The following is an 18,096-nucleotide window of genomic DNA, read 5'->3' as shown; positions in this document are numbered from 1 at the left end:
AATAGAACAGCTTTTCTGTTCTCACCTTTTACACCCCTTTTAGCTGTGTTTTAAAGAACTTTGATAAACTTTATTCCCCTTTGTTAAGCGAGATTAGGGAAGCAGTGTTTTCTTTTCTTCCCTTAGTTCGCTTGAGTGCACCCACTGCAGAGGGAAATGCCTGCTGGGGATCTAAGAACTTTGATACCTCGCTTTTTCTTTTTCACAAGACCCTGTCCTCATTATTAAATTGGCATTAATTGGCTTCAAGAGCAGGAACCGAATTTTCAGTCACAAGTTTTGGCACCCCAGAGGGGACTTTAGAGGAGTCCCCACTCTCCCTTCTTGGGGAAGCCTAGCACTGGAGACAACTGCAAGCAGAGGATTAACGTTTTTGGGAGCTGACTACTGAAAAGTTAGGAGATATGGAGAGTGCCTGGTGCCTGGGGTTGGACCAAATCAGAGGAACTAATCCTGTAAGTAAAAGGACTGAGGGACTCCCAGCAGCTGCCAAAGTGATTTTGCTTTGGGGATCTCCCTCTTCCTTACCTGCACTTTAAGGATTACTCCACCTCTGTCTACTTAAAAAAGGGACAATGAATGCAGTAATGTGTTGATATTATAGATTGTTTCTTGGGGATGATCTTGGCTAAATGTGTATCTAAAAGATGATTTTTTTATTGTAACAATCAGGTATCTGAATGGGTTTCTAAAGCATTGCACAATCTTGCAGTTAAAAGTTGGGTTTAAGTAATTGTTTAGTTTTTGATTTCAGATAGTTCATGCTAGAAAACTTAAATACTTACGAAGGAAAATTAAAGAACTCTACTTCCAAGTTGGCAAGTAACTCCCAATCATTTAGTTTTATTTTTTCATCAATTTTTGAACTGGGTAGCCTGAAAAGATTTCACTAGGTGTACCAGTACATTAACTTGGGCAAGGATAATAAATTATGATATGATATCTGTTCCCCTCAGTGTGTAAGATTCAGGAAAAGAAAGTGTTGGATTGGGACGTTGGTCTGGCTTATTGAAATGACATTGAATAGCAACAATCTTGGAAATTTTCAAAGCTTAATTTTGGATATACATGGTAGTGTGTGGTTCTCTTTTGAAATTTTTTTCAAGTGATTTAATGTAACTTAATACTACTTTAGGAACTTCAGAACAAGGGAAGTAGCTTAATGATCCTGAAGGAACTTCTTCTGATGGTGGCTTTTATATTATCAAGAAAGATCCTATTTTCAGTTTTGTGTGAGCAAGTTTTTCTAGTGTAGAAAGATGTAAAGGTATGAAATTTTGAGAATTGCATCTTAAACTTGTATCTTAATTTTCAACATCCCAACCTGAAAATTGTGACTTATGGTTAAAATTCCTTAGGCATGAGGCTTCTCCTCAGAATTCCAGTTTTTCTTGCTCCTTCCAGAACTCAGGCAGGATTTAAATTGAAATGCAAATAGAAGAAGCCTGGAGTTCAGTAGGAGACAGATCTGAGGCCCAAGGAAAAAAAAGAGTAAAAGTGCCTTTTTACCTGAACTCAAACTAGACCAAACCAAAAAGTAAATTGTATGGTATTTACTGTTAGGTCGGTGGCAGCAACTTGGTGGCAGCGACTTGGTGGAGACTTAGTGGCAACTTAGAACAAAGCAGCCCGCGCTGCTTTGAACATCAATCAGATGCCGGCAGAAACACCTGTCAATCAGCCAGATCTCCTGACTAACGCCTGTCCAATCCTGGAGTTCAGCCAACTCCCCTGACCAACTGCAAGGAGGCAAGGGACACTAGAGACACCTTTTCCTGTCCCAAGCCCTTCCCTTCCTGCTGTAAGCCCCATAAAAGTCCAGTCCGGTCAAGCTTCCACTCGGTTTCTCCTCAGACCCTTCCCCTGTCCCTCTGTGGGTCTGATTGAGTTCCGCCCAGGAGTGATATCTCAATAAAGCCTGTTCAGTGGCCCTTTTAAATCTGCCAACTTTGGTTGCTGCCTGCCCAGCCTGATCTGACATCTACTAATTACTGGCCAGTCATCTTTTTTAGGACTCTTGCTTTTTCTTAGATTCTGTATTTTTTTTTTTTTTTTGAGCTCATGATTTTGATCCTACAGACTTAAGTTAATGTTTTTCTGATAAGTTCTATTTTCGATCAACTGTGGACTTTTTTTAAACATTGCGATGGAGATTTCAAATGAAAACAAAAAAGCTACAAGGCCTTACTATTACTATTACTATTGTGTTATGTGTTACACTTGTGTTATGTGTTGTATGTCTGTATGTGCTTATGTCCATATGTAATGACCATGATATAAAGATTGGCAGATATATGAGGAGCGCTTATAAAAAAAATTAAAAAATGGATCCAAATATCTTTGATTCACGTGATTCAAATGGTTCAATTTAAATTGGGTAAACAAATAAAAGTAAAGATGTCTTTAAATTTTTATAGGTGTTTAAAAAAAAGGACACTAATAAAATGTTGGTGTCTATGAAATAATCTGCTTAAATTCAAAAATTTATAAGTATTGTTTCAAAATGTGAACAGAAAAGAAGATTAACAGATGAAAAAAATTAAAAGCATCTAGGTATGGATTTAATAGAGGAAAAATGTGTTTCTGGATAAGAGAGTCTCCATGATTAAGTAAATAAGAGGGTTTAAGTAAGTGATAAAAAGGTCTATATAAATTGGTTATATGTGTAAGTTTTTTTTTTTTTAGCAAGTAATCTTAAAAGAAATTAAAAAATATATAACTATGGTTAAACAACAACTGTTATTTTTCAATATTGTACTATGTTATTTCTTTAAAAGCTAAATCTGGTTAATATAAAAACATCAATGTAATTGTGGTGCTATTAATGTGTTCATATCTTCCAGGTATACAAGTGTGTAAGAAAAAAGAGCATTATATCAAGCTGGTGTACTAAAATTGTATGGTAATTTTAGGCTTAAAAAACATGTTGGAGATTTATTTATATCATTTGTGTTCTATAACCCGACTTGTTATCAATAAGATATGTAAAGTTCGATGTTACTTTTTACACTGAGATACAATTTAAATGTATTTTTAAATTAATGAGAGCCTAAAAAATAAAATAAGCTGATAAGACAACTTTAATTTTCCTCATTTGTATTGAACAAAATCATGTAATTTAATAATCTTTTGATAGAAAATATAAGGAAAGATTTTTTTAAAAAAAGAAATTCTTGTTAAATTTAAGCAAGTGGTGAGGAGAATGATTAATCAAGCCAAAGACTTCCTGTAGTTATAGCCCATGACTACCATGCACCATCTCTATAGTATGTATCTGTCTATGGGCATTGTCATTGTCATATGCTAAGTCCAGATCTTAAAACATTAAGTGTTTTGATTACCTAGGATGTCAAAAACAAAATTTCAGTTTAAAATAGGTTTCAATGTTCAACATACCAGCACTGTAGCATACGCCTTTGTACTTTACAATGTTGTCATGCTGCAGAGATTTCAGGATTTCAATTTCTCTTTCAAAGTCTCTGAGATGCTCCTCAGTACTGTGTTGGAGTTTTTTTACAGCCACCACTTCCCCAGTGTTGTCCTGTAGAGGATCATACCGGCACATCTCCACACTCCCAAAATTACCCTAAACAACACACTCCATTAAAATAGAAATCTCAAATTTTTCAGACAAATTACTAATGAATTCTAATTATACAGGAAATCCTAGTAGCTGGAATTAGTAGACATATCTCTAAGCTAACATTAGGCAGATTGCAGAGCAAGAAAAGGAAATATTATCTCAACAAGTGGGTAGTAAACCTATATATTTAATTTTTTCAAAAGAAATTATATAGGCTAAAATGCAAACTATTTCAAAAAGACATTTTAAAAAAGGATAAACATTAATTACTAATTAATTAATAATTTTAAGCCAAAGGACACGCCAGAGAGTTATTATATTTCTGTAACTAACTTTCAGAAAGAATTTCTTCAGAATGTATCTGTGATATCATCTAAGTGATCTGGATGAAATAAGGGTCTGTTACAAACTGAATGCCTACACTGTCTCAAAGTTTACCAGGAACCCTAATCCCCAATGTGACTGTATTTGGAGATAAGGCCTTGTGAGGAAGTAATGAAATTTAAATGAAGTCTTAGAGTGGGTCCTAATGTAAATAGGCTAGTGCCCTAAAAAGAGCTGGAAGAAACACTAGAACTTTCTATCCCATGGGAGGACACACTAAGCAGGTGCCTTTGAAAGCTAGAAAAAGACACTTCACCAGAAAACAAACTCTGCTGGAAGTTTTATCTTGGATTTTCTATCCTTCAGAATTGTGAGAAATAAACTGTTGTTTAAACTACCCAGTCCAGAGTATTCTGCTATAGCAACCCAAGCACTAAATACAGAATCTGATCTATTTAAGAAAATAAATTTTTAACTTATGGGGATGTTCCTACATTTTTTTAAAAGAGAGTAGCCTTTAAGAAATTCATTCTCCTTTTACTTAGACTCAAGTTATTTATGTAGAATTGGTATGTCAACATATAAAATTAAAGTATATAATTTGTATATTAATCAAATTCATGTATTTTGAATATTACTGTATTCTTAAAGAATATAGTTAGTTCTTGAGCTACAAGACTATATGAGTGACTAATTTTCAGTTATATACTTGATGTCAACTTTTTAAAAACCAAGACCAATGTAGGCTCAAAGTTAGATCTCTATTTTAGAGAAGGAGCCATGTGCTGCTGAGGAGAAAGTATATTCACTTGTTGATGGATGGAATATTCTATATATATGTCTGTTATGTCTAAATTATTTATTGTATTATTTAGTTCTATAGTTTCTTTATATAGGTTTTGTTTGGAAGATCTGTCTAGGAGTGAGAGAGGTGTGTTAAATTTGCCCAGTATTATTGTGTTGTGGTCTATTTGATTCTTGAACTTGAGAAGGGTTTGTTAGATGTACACAGATGCTCCATTGGTTGGAACATAAATATTTATAATTGTTATTTCTTGCTGATATATACTTTCCTTAAGTAGAATGAAATGTCCTTCTTTGTACCTTCTGATTAACTTTGACTTGAAGTCCACTTTATCTGAAATGAGGATGGAAACCCCTGCATGTTTTCACAATCCATATGAGTGATATCTTTTTTCCCATCCTTTCCCAGTCTGTGGATGTCTTTGCTTATGAAGTGAGTCTCTTGGAGACAGCATATTGTTGAGTCTTGCTTTTTAATCCAATCTGCCAGTCTCTTTCTTTTGATTATTGAATTTGGGCCATTTACACTCAAGGTTATTATTGAGATATGATTTGTATTCCCAGTCATTTTGATTTATTTCTAGTTTTTAATTTGACTTAGTTTCTCCTTTGGCTGAATATTCCTTTAGTGTAGTTCCTCCCTTTGCTGGTTTTCATTTTTTTTTCACTTCACCCTTATGGAATACTGTGTTGAGAATTTTCTGTAGTAGAGGCTTTTTAGTTGTAAATTCTTTTAATTTTTGTTTATTATGGAAGGTTTTAATTTCATCTTCAAATCTGAAACTTAACTTGCTGGATATAAAATTTTTGGATGGCATTCATTTTCTTTCAGAACTTGAAATATATTATTCCAGAACCTCCTATATCTGAGGGTCTGGGTTGAGGAATCAGTTGAGATCTGAATTGGTTTCCTCTTAAACATAATTTGATTTTTTTTTTCTCTCACAGCCTTTAAGATTTTATACTTATTCTTTGGGTTACGTATTCTCATTATAATGTGTCTTGGTGTGGGTCTGTTATAATTTTATACATATAGACCATATTTTATGCCACAAAGCAACTCTTCGTAAATACAAAAAAAAAAAAAAAAAAAGGAAATAATACCCTGCATTCTACCAGATTACAATGGGATAAAACTAGAAGTCAAAAATAAAATAAAAAATAGAAGCTACTCTAACAAATGGAAACTAAATAATACATTATTGAATAACAAACAAAAGGATAGTAGAAGAAATCATGGATGAAATTTTAAAAAATTCTTAGAGGTAAATGACAACACCAGAACAACATATCAAAATCTCTGGGACACTACGAAGGCAGTACTAAGAGGCAAGTTTACTGCATTGAGCTCATTCACTAAAAAAATAAAAAGTCAACAAATAAATGACCTAACATTACATCTCAAAGCCCTGGAAAAAGAAGAACAAATCAATACCAAAAGCAGTAGAAGATAAGAAATAATTATGATCAGAGATAAAATCAGTGAAATTGAAAAAAAGAAATAATTGGGGAAAAATGACAAAACAAAAAGTTGGCTCTTTGAAAAAATAAATAAAAAAGATAAACCCCTAGCAATACTAACAAAGAGAAAACTCAAATTACTAAAATACAAGATGAAGAAGGAAATGTCACAACATACACATCTGAAATTCAGAAGATAATTAGAAACTATTTTGAAAAATTATACTCCAATAAAATAGAAAATATCAAAGACATCAACAAATTTTTAGAGACAAACTGAATGAGGAGGTCATACACAGTTTAAGCAGATCAATTTCAAGTAATGAAACAGAAAACACCATCAAAAGCCTACCAACCAAAAAAAGCTCAGGATCAGACAAATTCTTAGTCAACTTCTACAAGACCTTCAAAGAATTAATACTAATACTCCTCGAAGTATTCCATGAAATAGAAAGGAAGAAAAACCTTCCAAACTCATTCTATGAGGCAAATACACCCTCATACCAAAACCAGAAAAAGATACATCAAGGAAAGATCAATATCCTTGATGAACATAGATGCGAAAATTCTCAATGAAATTCTGTCAAATCACATATAAAAACATATTAAAAAGATAGTGCACCATGATCAAGTGTGGTTCTCCCCAGTGATGCAGAGTTGGTTCAACATATGCAAGTCAATAAATGTTATACATCATACTAATAGACTTAAAAACAAAAATTATATGATCATCTCAACAGATGCAGAAGAAGTATTTGACAAAATACAGTATCCATTCAACTTCAAAACACTAGAAAAACTAGGGATAGTAGGAACATACCTCAACATTGTAAAAGCTATATATGCTAAACCCAAGGGCAGCATCATTTTAAATGGAGGAAAATTGAAAGCATTCCCTCTAAAAACTGGAAAAAGAAAAAGATGTTCTCTTTCACCATTTCTATTCAACATCATGCTTGAAACTCTAGCCAGAGCAATTAGAAGAAAGAAATTAAAAGGATACAAATAGGTAAAGAAGAACTCAAACTATGACTATTTGCTGATGACATGATTCTATATCTAGAAGATCCAAAAAGTTCCACCTGGAAACTTTTTAAACTAATAAATGAATTCAGCAAAGTAGAAGAATATAAAATTAATATCCATAAATCAAACATATCCCTATATATCAACAATGAATCCACTGAAAGAGAAATAAGGAAAACTACCCCATTCACAATAGTCTAAAAAAATAAAATATCTGAGAATCAATCTAACAAAAGAGGTGAAAGACCTCTAAAGTGAAAACTACAGAACACTAAGAAAATAAATTGAAGAAAACCTTAGAAGATGAAAAAGACCTCCCATGATCCTGGATAGGCAAAATTAATATGGTCAAAATGACCATACTACCAAAAGCATTATACAGATTTAATGCAATTCTTATTAAAATCCAATGACATTCTTCATGGAAATAGAAAAAACAATCATAAAGTTCATTTGGGAAAATAACAGACCCAGGATAGCCAAAATAATCCTTAGCAAAAAAAAAAAAAAAAAAAAAGTGAAGCAGGAGGCATTACAATACCAGACCTTAAACTATACTACAGAGCTATGGTAACAAAACACAGTATGGTATTGGCAACAAAAGAGACAAGTAGACCAATGGTACAGAATAGAAGACACAAAGAAAACCCCACATAAATACAGTTATCTCATACTAGACAAAGGTGCCAAAAACATTCACTCAAGTTTTCTCCAGCTTATTCAACAAATGGTGCTGGCAAAACTGGAAATCCATATGCAGTAAAATGAAATTAAACCTCTACCTCTCAGCCTGCACAAAAATCAACTCAAAGTGGATCAAAGACTTAGGCACTAGAACACAGTCCCTGCACCTAACAGAAGAAAAAGTAGGCTCAAATCTTCACCATGTTGACCTAGGATCTGACTTCCATAACAAGACCCCTAAAGCACAAGAAGTAAAACCAAGAATCAATAAATAGGATGAATTCAAACTAAAAAGCTTCTTCTCAGCAAAGGAAACAATCAATAATGTGAGGAGAGAGCCTACAGATTGGGAGAAAATCTTTACTACATGCACCTCAAATAAAGCACTAATCTCTAGGATATATAAAGAACTCAAAAAACCTAACACCAAAAAAAAAAAAAAAAAAAAAACCAAATAACCCAATCAATAAATGGACTAAGGAACTGAACAGATACTTCACAGAAGAAGAAATTCAATCAATCAACAAATATATTAAAAAAGTTTCAACATTTCTAGCAATCAGAGAAACATAAATCAAAAGTAAACTGAGATTTCATGTCTCTCCGGTCAGAATGGCAATTATCAGGAATACAGGCAACAATAAATGTTGGCGAGGATGTGGTGAAAAAGGTACACTCATACATTACTGGTGGGAATGAAAATTGTTGCAACCACTATGGAAAGCAGTATGGAGATTCCTCAGAAAACTCAGAATGAAAGCACCATTTGATCCAGCTATCCCACTACTTGTTTTATACCCAAACTACTTAGAATCAACGATACTACAATAACGCAGCCATCTCAATGCTTATGGCAGCTCAATGCACAATAGCTAGATTATGGAACCAACCTAGGTGTCCCTCAATAGAAGAATGGATAAAGAAAATGTGGTACATATAATGGAATATTACTAAGCTTTAAAGAAGAGTGAAAGTATGGTATTTGCCAGTAAATGCTCGGAGTTGGAAAATATCATGCTAAGCAAAATAAGGCAATCCCACAAAACCAAAGGCGGAATGTTTTCTCTAATATGCGGATGCTAATTCACAATAAGGGGATACTTTAGGGAAGAATAGAGTTACCTTAGATTAAGTAGAGGGGAGTGAAGGGAGGGGAAGGGAAGGAATATGGGGATAGGAGAAATAGTAGAATGAAACAGACATTATTACCTTATGTAATACATATACATACACACACACACACACACACACACACACACACACTCACACATGACTGCATGACCAATCTGATTCTACTCAGATTCTACTCAGATATATACTCAGAAAAATGATAAATTATAGTGCACAAATACATATCACTGTCATGTATAACAAATTAAAACAAATTTTATTTTTTTTAAAGTTAGATCTCTAGTTACATAGTTTGAAAGGCCATAGAGAAGTGGTTAAAACCTGATACTCTCCAGTCAGGCAGACTGGAGCTAGAATCTTGGTGTACTATATATTCCCTTTGTGACCTCAGACAACTCACTTACCTCTGTGAATATGTTTTTTCCTTTTTAAAAATGGAAGATAATAAAATATCTACTTCATATTACCAATGCCAGAAATTATTCCAAAGGGTGCTTATAAAAAGCAAAAGTGGGAAATAAGAATTTTATATCCTTTCCCCTTACTTAACAATGTTAAAAATTTTATTTTCCAATAACATTATATATTCCTTCAAAATACATATTTTCTTGATTTTTAATTATTGTATACTGTTAGGTAAATATACTAATTTTTAAAATTATAAACAATGTACACTAAGACAAGATTTTAAAGCACATTCATGTCATTGCAATGATACACTTATTCATAAATATCTGTGTACAACTTTACAGAGGATACTTAAGAATTAGCTGTTCAAAAGATAGGGGTATTTCAAAGGCCCTTCATATCTACTGCATCAGAAACTCTCTAGAAAAGTTTACTAAATTCTGTTATGATGAAAAGTGGGAAAGTGTTTATCCTATCTTTGCTAACACTGGCCACTATATTTTTTTCTATTGTTTGTCAATTTGAGTGACAAAAATCAATCTTGCTGTTTTAATTTGGAACACCTCCATTTTCTTTTAGAAGAATAAGGGGAAGCCAAATGCTGAGGACAAAGACAATAAGTAGAATAGAAAACCAGAAGGGAATGGATGGAACCAAAGAAGAAACCATGTAAGGGAGAATAAAATAACCATCACTAAAAGAATCTTAAGTACCTAGTCTGGAAATTAGTTCTAAATGGAGATAAACATTTATAACTATTTTTTTTCTTATAGCATTTGAGAGAGAGAAGCATAAATAAGAAAAAAATCAGAACTGTATTTTCACTATACTAGGAAATAACCGGGAAAGTGAATCTGATAGTCAAGGGGAAGAGGGTGATATAACTGCAGATATATGTGAAAGTAATTTCAGTAGTCCACCCAGAAATCTACTCAACAAGGAAAGGAGTCAGTTAAATCTAGAAGGTGGCTAACAGGCTTTAAAAGGAGGACAGTGTCAGCTGGGCTTGATAGTACATGCTGTAATCCCAGTGACTTAAGAGACTGAGGCAAAAGGCAAAAGCCTCAGCAATTTAGCAACATCTTGTCTCAAAATTTTAAAAAATGAAAAGGGCCTACGGTTTAGCTCAGTTTTAGAGCACCATGGTTTCAATCCATACCATTAAAAAAAAAAAGAGGAAAGTGAGTGTCAAAGATATTAGCAATACCCATGCTATTTTTTTAGTGTAAATTGAGAAGAGTCAAAAGATACAAAGTAGAAGCATCTGTTGGTAATTAGACGAGGAGACTTCAGGTTCTGAAATTCCATCAGCAAGGTTATTATAGGGGATTACAGAGTTCAAAGTACTCTCATCTAATACAGACACAGGGTAGGAAAGTTGAGACGTTTTAAAAAGGCATTGGTTGGGCATTCATGCAGGAAGTAAAGTGAAGAAAATAATGAACACCCAAAGTACTCAAGGATTGTGAAACAAAATGTTAGCCAGTGATGGTAAGAAGGAAGAATAACAATCATATTCAGAAAAGATTAAGAGTTTTGATGATAGTTTCAAAGTGGTAGCCGTAAGGTATACAGATCTCTAAATTCTAGATCTATACCACAGAGGGATAGACAATAAAAAGGATTTTTAAAAAGCTAGGTTTAAATTAAGGCAAGAAGGTAAAGGATGTAAAGAACATATGTTAGGCATTAGTTCATTAGAATTCATGTGGCAGAAGAAAGGCTTCAAAATAGTTTCTTAGCTCTTTTTACAAGAGTATTATATAAAAAATACTTTCCTTGGTTTATTTATAGCATGCTTAAATGAATTTAAACTCAAATAGTTATGTAAAATTTTTAAATGTTTTTAGAAGAATTAAAATTATAATAACAAGGAATGCTATAAATTATGGCATAATACTTTAAAAATTAGGTTTCAAAGAGTATTAATAAAAATTTTGATAATATAATAAATGAAAAATAGCAAGACAGAGAACTATATACATATAATGATTCTATTTGAAAGGAACTATTATGTGGGTACACAGAGATGAACAAAGAGAAGGCATTTTTATTTTCCAATTTCTCCAATAATAAGTACACATCATTTTCATAACTAGAAAAAATATTTTTAACAAAGAAAACAAACTTTATAATTCTGTCTGTTGATTCTTCCTGTTTGTTATTTAAATCAGTGATGTTTTGATGTCTTCTTTTTATGTCTATTTCTTAAGTACCAGTATGCATTGCTGAATTCGAACCATATACGTGGACTGTTTTACCTCAGTATCTGACTAACTTGTGTGCTTATGTGTTAGGGCTAAAGGAGCTTTCTTTTATAAATTAAAGACAAAAGAAGCAAAGAAAAACAAGATCAAATAAAAAACAAAAGAGTATATGATTAGTAATTAAATTTTTGGGCAAAAAAAAAAAAATGCCAGAAGCTTCCAGAAAAGGGAAAATCAATGACAAGCTAGAGACATGCAGGAAAAGCTTTATGGCATTGATGATAGTAACAGGCAATACCCATATGGCTTAGTATTTGAGGAAGTTCCTATTTCCTAATTGGAAATAGAATATAAAAATAGGACATAAATATAAATTTCTATTTCCTTTTTATTCAGGAATAAGACACTGAACACAGTTTAAAAAGAAAAACAATTCAAAAGTTTAGTTGTTTAAAGAATACAAAACAGATGATGTGGGAGAGATACTATAAATTTTACTGCTAGATCTATCATAAAGGAAGTTTTGAAAAAACAAACATAAAGATTATAGCACTCTTCAAAAGTTTTTTCCTTGTTTTCAATAGTTTTATTTTTATTTATTTATTTATTTTTAGAGAGAGAGAATTTCAATATTTATTTGTTTTTTTTTTTTTTCAGTTTTCAGCGGGCACAACATCTTTGTTTGTATGTGGTGCCGAGGATCGAACCCGGGCCGCACGCATGCCAGGCGAGCGCGCTACCGCTTGAGCCACATCCCCAGCCCCTTCAATGGTTTTAGAAAGTTTCAATTTATCTTTAATGTTACTTACTTTATGATTAGAAAAACTGCAAACAATCACTAAAGTCCTGCCCTGATTTGAGATGAAAATCTCTGTTTTTAAAGGAACAAACAGATGCTATAACATGTACATTTTCTAGTCTATTTCTATTTTCAAACCATAGCTGAAAACTTCAGGTGAAGTATGGATAACAGAACTATTTGAAAACCTCCTAATTCATACTTCCTAATTCATTTCTGTCTCTAAATTGGTCTTAATCATCAGCTATGAAAAAGTCCATTAATATTTAACACAGACATGCCTGAATAACAGGGAAATACATAATTTTTATTACCTCTCTAATCAGGTAAATAAGAAAGGGAAAATTTTAATTATGTTTTAAGAAAGCTCAAATATCCATTACTTTAGAAAATAATGAAAATCATCAGATTTTAAACTAAATAAGAGTAATCTGAATAAGTGCACAGTAAGCCAAAAGGTACTTATTGAACTACTGAAGGGTAGCTTTATCAATGTAGTTACTTTTTCTAAGCAATATATAGAAAAATATGTCACATGTCCATAATTGGCATATGTGCCTAAATATTAATTCTCTTATAAAATATTTTAGTAATACAGAAATATACTTATATCCAGCTGAGTTTGAATTATTACAAATATTGAGATTGTTGATAACAAATATGAGATTGTGAGGAACACTTACAAAATGGAAATTTTCTAAAAACAGAAACATACCCTAACAATACCAGAAAATATTCCTAAAAATAATTTTATAATATTTTGATACAAACAGGTATATCACAATTTACTACAGGCCTGTTTCACTTAGGAATATTTTCTGGGTAATTCTAAACCAACTCTCACTAAGTACTAAATAATAACACAGTGTTGCATTCTTTTGCAAAAATTTTTATTTTTTATTTTTGGGGCCTCACGCATCCTAGGCAAATACTCTACCACTGAGCTACATCACTAGTCTTACATCCTTGCAAATTATGACCAAAAGTATGTAAGAGCCATCCATCCATGTATGACCAAAAGTATGTAAGGGCCATGTTAATGGAATTTTATGTGAAAAGCAACTTGCATTAAGGAAGCTATAAACTATCTCAAAATTAAACAACAATCAAGCATATCACAAATATGTATAAAATAAGTCACAAATATGTATAAAATAAGTAACGTTGACATTTGTTCCAATCACATCTTAAGAAAATCTTAGAAACTGTGATCAGCATGGAATTTAAAAAGAATACAATCTTATCATACTTTCTTCCAAGGCTGTCTAGTTCCTAGAGTGCTCTTTAGATTGAAAAAAATCTGATTCTAATAGCAACCATGATTTTTCACTTTAGATTCTAGAATTTGAAATACTTTTTTCCTAGAAAGTCAAGAAAGGTCTTTTGTTGTTGTTGCTGTTGTTTTGTCTTCAGTTTTATTAAGGTAAAACTGGCAAATAAAAATTGTGTATATTTAAGTTATATAACATGATGATTAAATATATATGTATACAGTGTGAAATGATTACTTTAATCAAGCTAATTAATATAGAAAGGGTCTTAATCATACAAATATTCACATATTCATGTTCATATTAAGAAGAGGTATAAGAAGAAAATTAAAAAGCTAATTGAAAATATCACTTTCAACTGAGTACAATGAAATTTCACTAGATTTCTTCCCTTTACTTCAAATAAATTAAACTTTTATTTCTAAAACTTTCTTTGTACTCTACCAAAACAAAAATTTCTAAGAGAGATAATAATACCTATTAAAGGCTTTATCTAGGGACAAGAGAAATTGAATTGTTCAGAATCATAGGTAAAATAATTTTAAGGCTCTCAGGATTTTGACACCAAAAATTATGATCAAATGTTCCAATGACTAGTGTTTATGGACATGAAAATATCTGTCTACAACTAACAACAAATTGAGATGTATTCAACAATAAATCCATGAATAAGTCATACTGCATTAATTTCTGCCTTTTACATTAATCATTTAGACTTTTGCCATGTGATCAAAATAAAACCTCTGAGTAGAAAAAAAAATAATTTTATGTCTTAATGGCACAATATATGATTTGCCACAGAAAGACACTAGAAGATGCCTATATAACTGAAGCATATTTACACCCCCCAAAAAAATAAAAATCAAAGAAGAAATGGACAGAAGAAATAGCATGGAATTAGAAGTAGGGAAACAAAGGCTCACATCACATCTGCTACTATCTTGCTATATAACCACTGGCCAATTATTTAACTTCTCTATACCTCAATTTTTCTTGTCAAAAAATAAAGAGATTTATTATTGTATCTAAGGAATCATTCCCCAAATTGTTCTAGAAAACACTTTCAATAAAATGACAATAAATAATTGAGAGGGACATTGAAAAGTCTTCTATGGTCTAATTAAGTTTAGACACATTACATACTACCAAGAAATTGGTTCTAGTGACATATAATGAGGCTAAAGTCAGCTAGTTTGTTGGAGGACTCTGAGATATTTCTCAATGATCCTCACCTTCCAGTATTCATGTTCTTACATAACATCTCTTCCTTTAGCATGTGAACTAGATTTCTTGACTCACTTGTGAAGAAGAAAATATTGCAAGAGTATGATGATGTGCTCTCTGATACTATGTTGTAAAAAGACCATGGCTCCCACCTTGGTTCTGCTCTTAGCTGCTCTATTATGAGGCAGCCCTGTGGAGAGGTCCTTGTAAGGAATCAAGAAATAAGATCTGAGGCTTTCAATGGCCATGTGACTGAGTTTGGAAGTAGTTCTTCCCCTAGTAGAGGCTTAAGATGAGACTGTGAGGCCTAATACCTTGAATAGCTAAATTGTTGCCAGGTTCCTGACTCACAGAAACTGGAGATAATAAATATTTGTCTGCAGCTGCTATGCTTCAGGTTAATTTGTTATACAGCAATAGATAACCAATATACCCCAATACCTAGACTATTTTACAAATAAGGAACAAACAGAAAAGTATTAATGTAGTTAAGTCAAGCAAGAGTCCCACAATCAAATCAATTTGGAAATTACTGCCCAATATCCTCTTGAAGATGTTCATTGCATATTACACGATAAAGGCTCTGAGAAGTTCTTCATTTCTTTCCTTCAGTTCTTTATTTCACAGAACATGTCAGACAACTAAGCCTTTATTCTAAAAACACCCCTTAAAATGTTTATGTAAAGTGAACTTTAGATACTCTTAAAAGCCTTTCTTATTCTCACATAAAATGCTATACTCTATTTGAAAAACTTAAGATACCTTGCCAAGTTGCTGTAGAAATTTCAAATGTCTCTCTTCAAATTGTGTAGGGTCTCTGTCTTCAAATGCACCAGAAAACCCTAGGGCACCAATCCTCATGTTTGGTAGCATGTCATTTTCTGTTAATAGTTCATAATCTGGAGAAATACATAAAAACATCATCTTAAGTTGGCAAATACATTCTCTGCATTAAACTGATACACATTCAAGCTGACAAAATAATAAGAGTGAGTTAGAAATACTAAATGATATAAGAAAATGCAAATGGTTAGATTATCTTAATAGAGCCTTTACTTATTACTCATATCTGATTCACTTTCAAGAAATATTTTACAAAGAATGAATGATTATTTTACAAAATAGGTAATTTTAATATTTAAAAAATAAGGTATATATTCTGATTTTTGTGGTGAGAATGGTGAGTAGGACTGAAGCAGGAAGTACCCATGGGGAAAATACATGTGTATTTAGCTCAATATTTTAAAGCAGATAAGAACAACCAAAACCAAATTCACTTCATGTTTAGAAGATCAATCATTAATAAAATATACAGAAACCAGTTGAAAACCTAAAGAACTAATATTTAAAAAAGCAATGTAGTCAAATAAACATTTGTACAACCCAAATAAACATGCTTCTCATTACCTGGCAAACTAAAATTAAGTTGGAGTCTAATACTCCCATGTTGTGGGCATGTAATAAATTCTGTTTCTTTTTCCTTTTCAAATGAGCAAACAAACAAAAAATGAAGTTACTGAAGAATAAAAGGCATTTTTAAAAAATAAAAGACTACCCAATCAAGGAGATCAAAATATGTATAAAGCATGAGAAATCATATAACTTAAGAATGCCTAGAAGACATCATAAAACTTTTTGATAGGGATTGCAGAATTAATAAAGTTTATTAAATACAACAAAGAAAGATAGTGATCAGTATGATGACTTAATCAATACATACCTGGAGTAAATAAACTGTTAAGATCTCGTATAATGGCTCTGAAAGAAGGCCTAAAATCTGGTTCATAATCCATGCAATTATTTATAAGGTTTGCTAATTCTGTCCACTTTGGTGCAGGAAGCTGATGCCTATCTTCATAAAACTGTAGCTTCTACAATTAAAAAACAAAATGCTGAAAATAAATTGTATAATGATATACAACATTCTTATTAAAATTAATGTGTTGAGAAATATCAAATCATCTGGAAGAAACATGAAGGATCACAAAGTCATTCTAGAGTCAGTCTGTATCAACTTACTCTTTGAGAATCCAGAGCATTCAGAGGCTTATCTCCTCCACTGCAGATTTCCCATAAAGTGGTACCAAAACTCCACTTGTCTGTTGCCAAATTTAGATTTTTAGGATTTTCAATGCATTCAGGTGGTACCCACGGTATTCTCTCCTGAAGAACTTTTAAATGATAGGAACAAAGTATAATAGTTAATAATCCCCAGAAATAAACCAGTGTTTTACATGCAAATAGTTTTCAAATTTATTTGAATAATTGAGTCTTATTTTGTTGGAGGGGGAATGCTCATGCTCACACTTGCATAAGCTTGGAAGGTACATTTGAGATAATCAAATTCAATATTACAGCTTTTACAATGACAATATTGAGATGAACAAAACTGACTAATTTGTCAAAAAGTTACACAATTTGTTAGCAGAATGGACAGCATTAGAATCCTATACAAGGAATTCCTTATCACTTAAACTTCTTTGCATTAAACCGTAGCATCTCAAATGGCATACTGCTTTCTCTATCTCTTCCCATTAGTTCACCTTTCAAAAAAATTTGCTTAAAAAACTATAAAATTTGCCCTAAATACTTCCTGATATTTAAAATTTTTCTTTATAATGTGAAAATAGTAAATGTGTTGTTAAATGATTGAAAGTGCTGTTAAATTGAAAGTGTTGTTAAATGATTGAATGATTTATTAGCACTGGCCATCCTGACTTTCAGATAAACAAGGATCAACAGACATTTACCATAACATGAAGTGAATGACTAAATTATACTAAAATATTCTAGGTATTGATAAATTGTTTTCTGCTCAGATCATGGAAGTTCTAAAGTAAAGTTTCTATGGTCCATGACTGCAACAGAAAGATGATATTCAAAGAAAGAAGAAGCAATATAACTCTATCCTCTGATATTCTGGCACAGGTAGATGAATAGATTGTATATACATAATAATACACTATTATATCTTTTAGTATATTTTGGTAAAGCAATGTGAATATTTTTGCTGTATAATCAAGAATAAAGAGGACATCAATTCCCCTCCCCTTCATCATATGAATATATTTTTTCTCTATCTTTATCTCCCATGGGAAAGGGTAAAACTTCCTTGAGTGCCAGATCTAAGACCCTATAAGATTTTCTGCCCTATACTATTATTATTGTCTATAC

At 32.1% G+C, this 18,096-nt stretch overlaps 1 protein-coding gene across 3 annotated transcripts in view; it reads right to left on the bottom strand.

The window, feature by feature from the left end:
* Nucleotides 1–18,096, bottom strand: part of Jak2 (Janus kinase 2) — a 132,703-nt gene that overhangs the window by 11,764 nt on the left and 102,843 nt on the right. For all 3 annotated transcript variants that reach the window (XM_071600612.1, XM_071600613.1, XM_027943074.2), the window contains exons 17-20: nt 16,942–17,093; nt 16,643–16,793; nt 15,685–15,821; nt 3,397–3,586 (exon numbers count right to left, since the gene is read on the bottom strand). In XM_071600612.1, coding sequence (XP_071456713.1) covers nt 3,397–3,586; nt 15,685–15,821; nt 16,643–16,793; nt 16,942–17,093 — 630 coding nt within the window. The remainder of the gene's footprint in view (nt 1–3,396; nt 3,587–15,684; nt 15,822–16,642; nt 16,794–16,941; nt 17,094–18,096) is intronic.

This window comes from Marmota flaviventris, chromosome 13, assembly GCF_047511675.1.
Source record: "Marmota flaviventris isolate mMarFla1 chromosome 13, mMarFla1.hap1, whole genome shotgun sequence".
In the NCBI taxonomy this organism is placed as follows: domain Eukaryota; kingdom Metazoa; phylum Chordata; class Mammalia; order Rodentia; family Sciuridae; genus Marmota; species Marmota flaviventris.
Note: the sequence above shows the minus strand (reverse complement) of the source record. Positions and strands in the feature narration are given on the sequence as shown.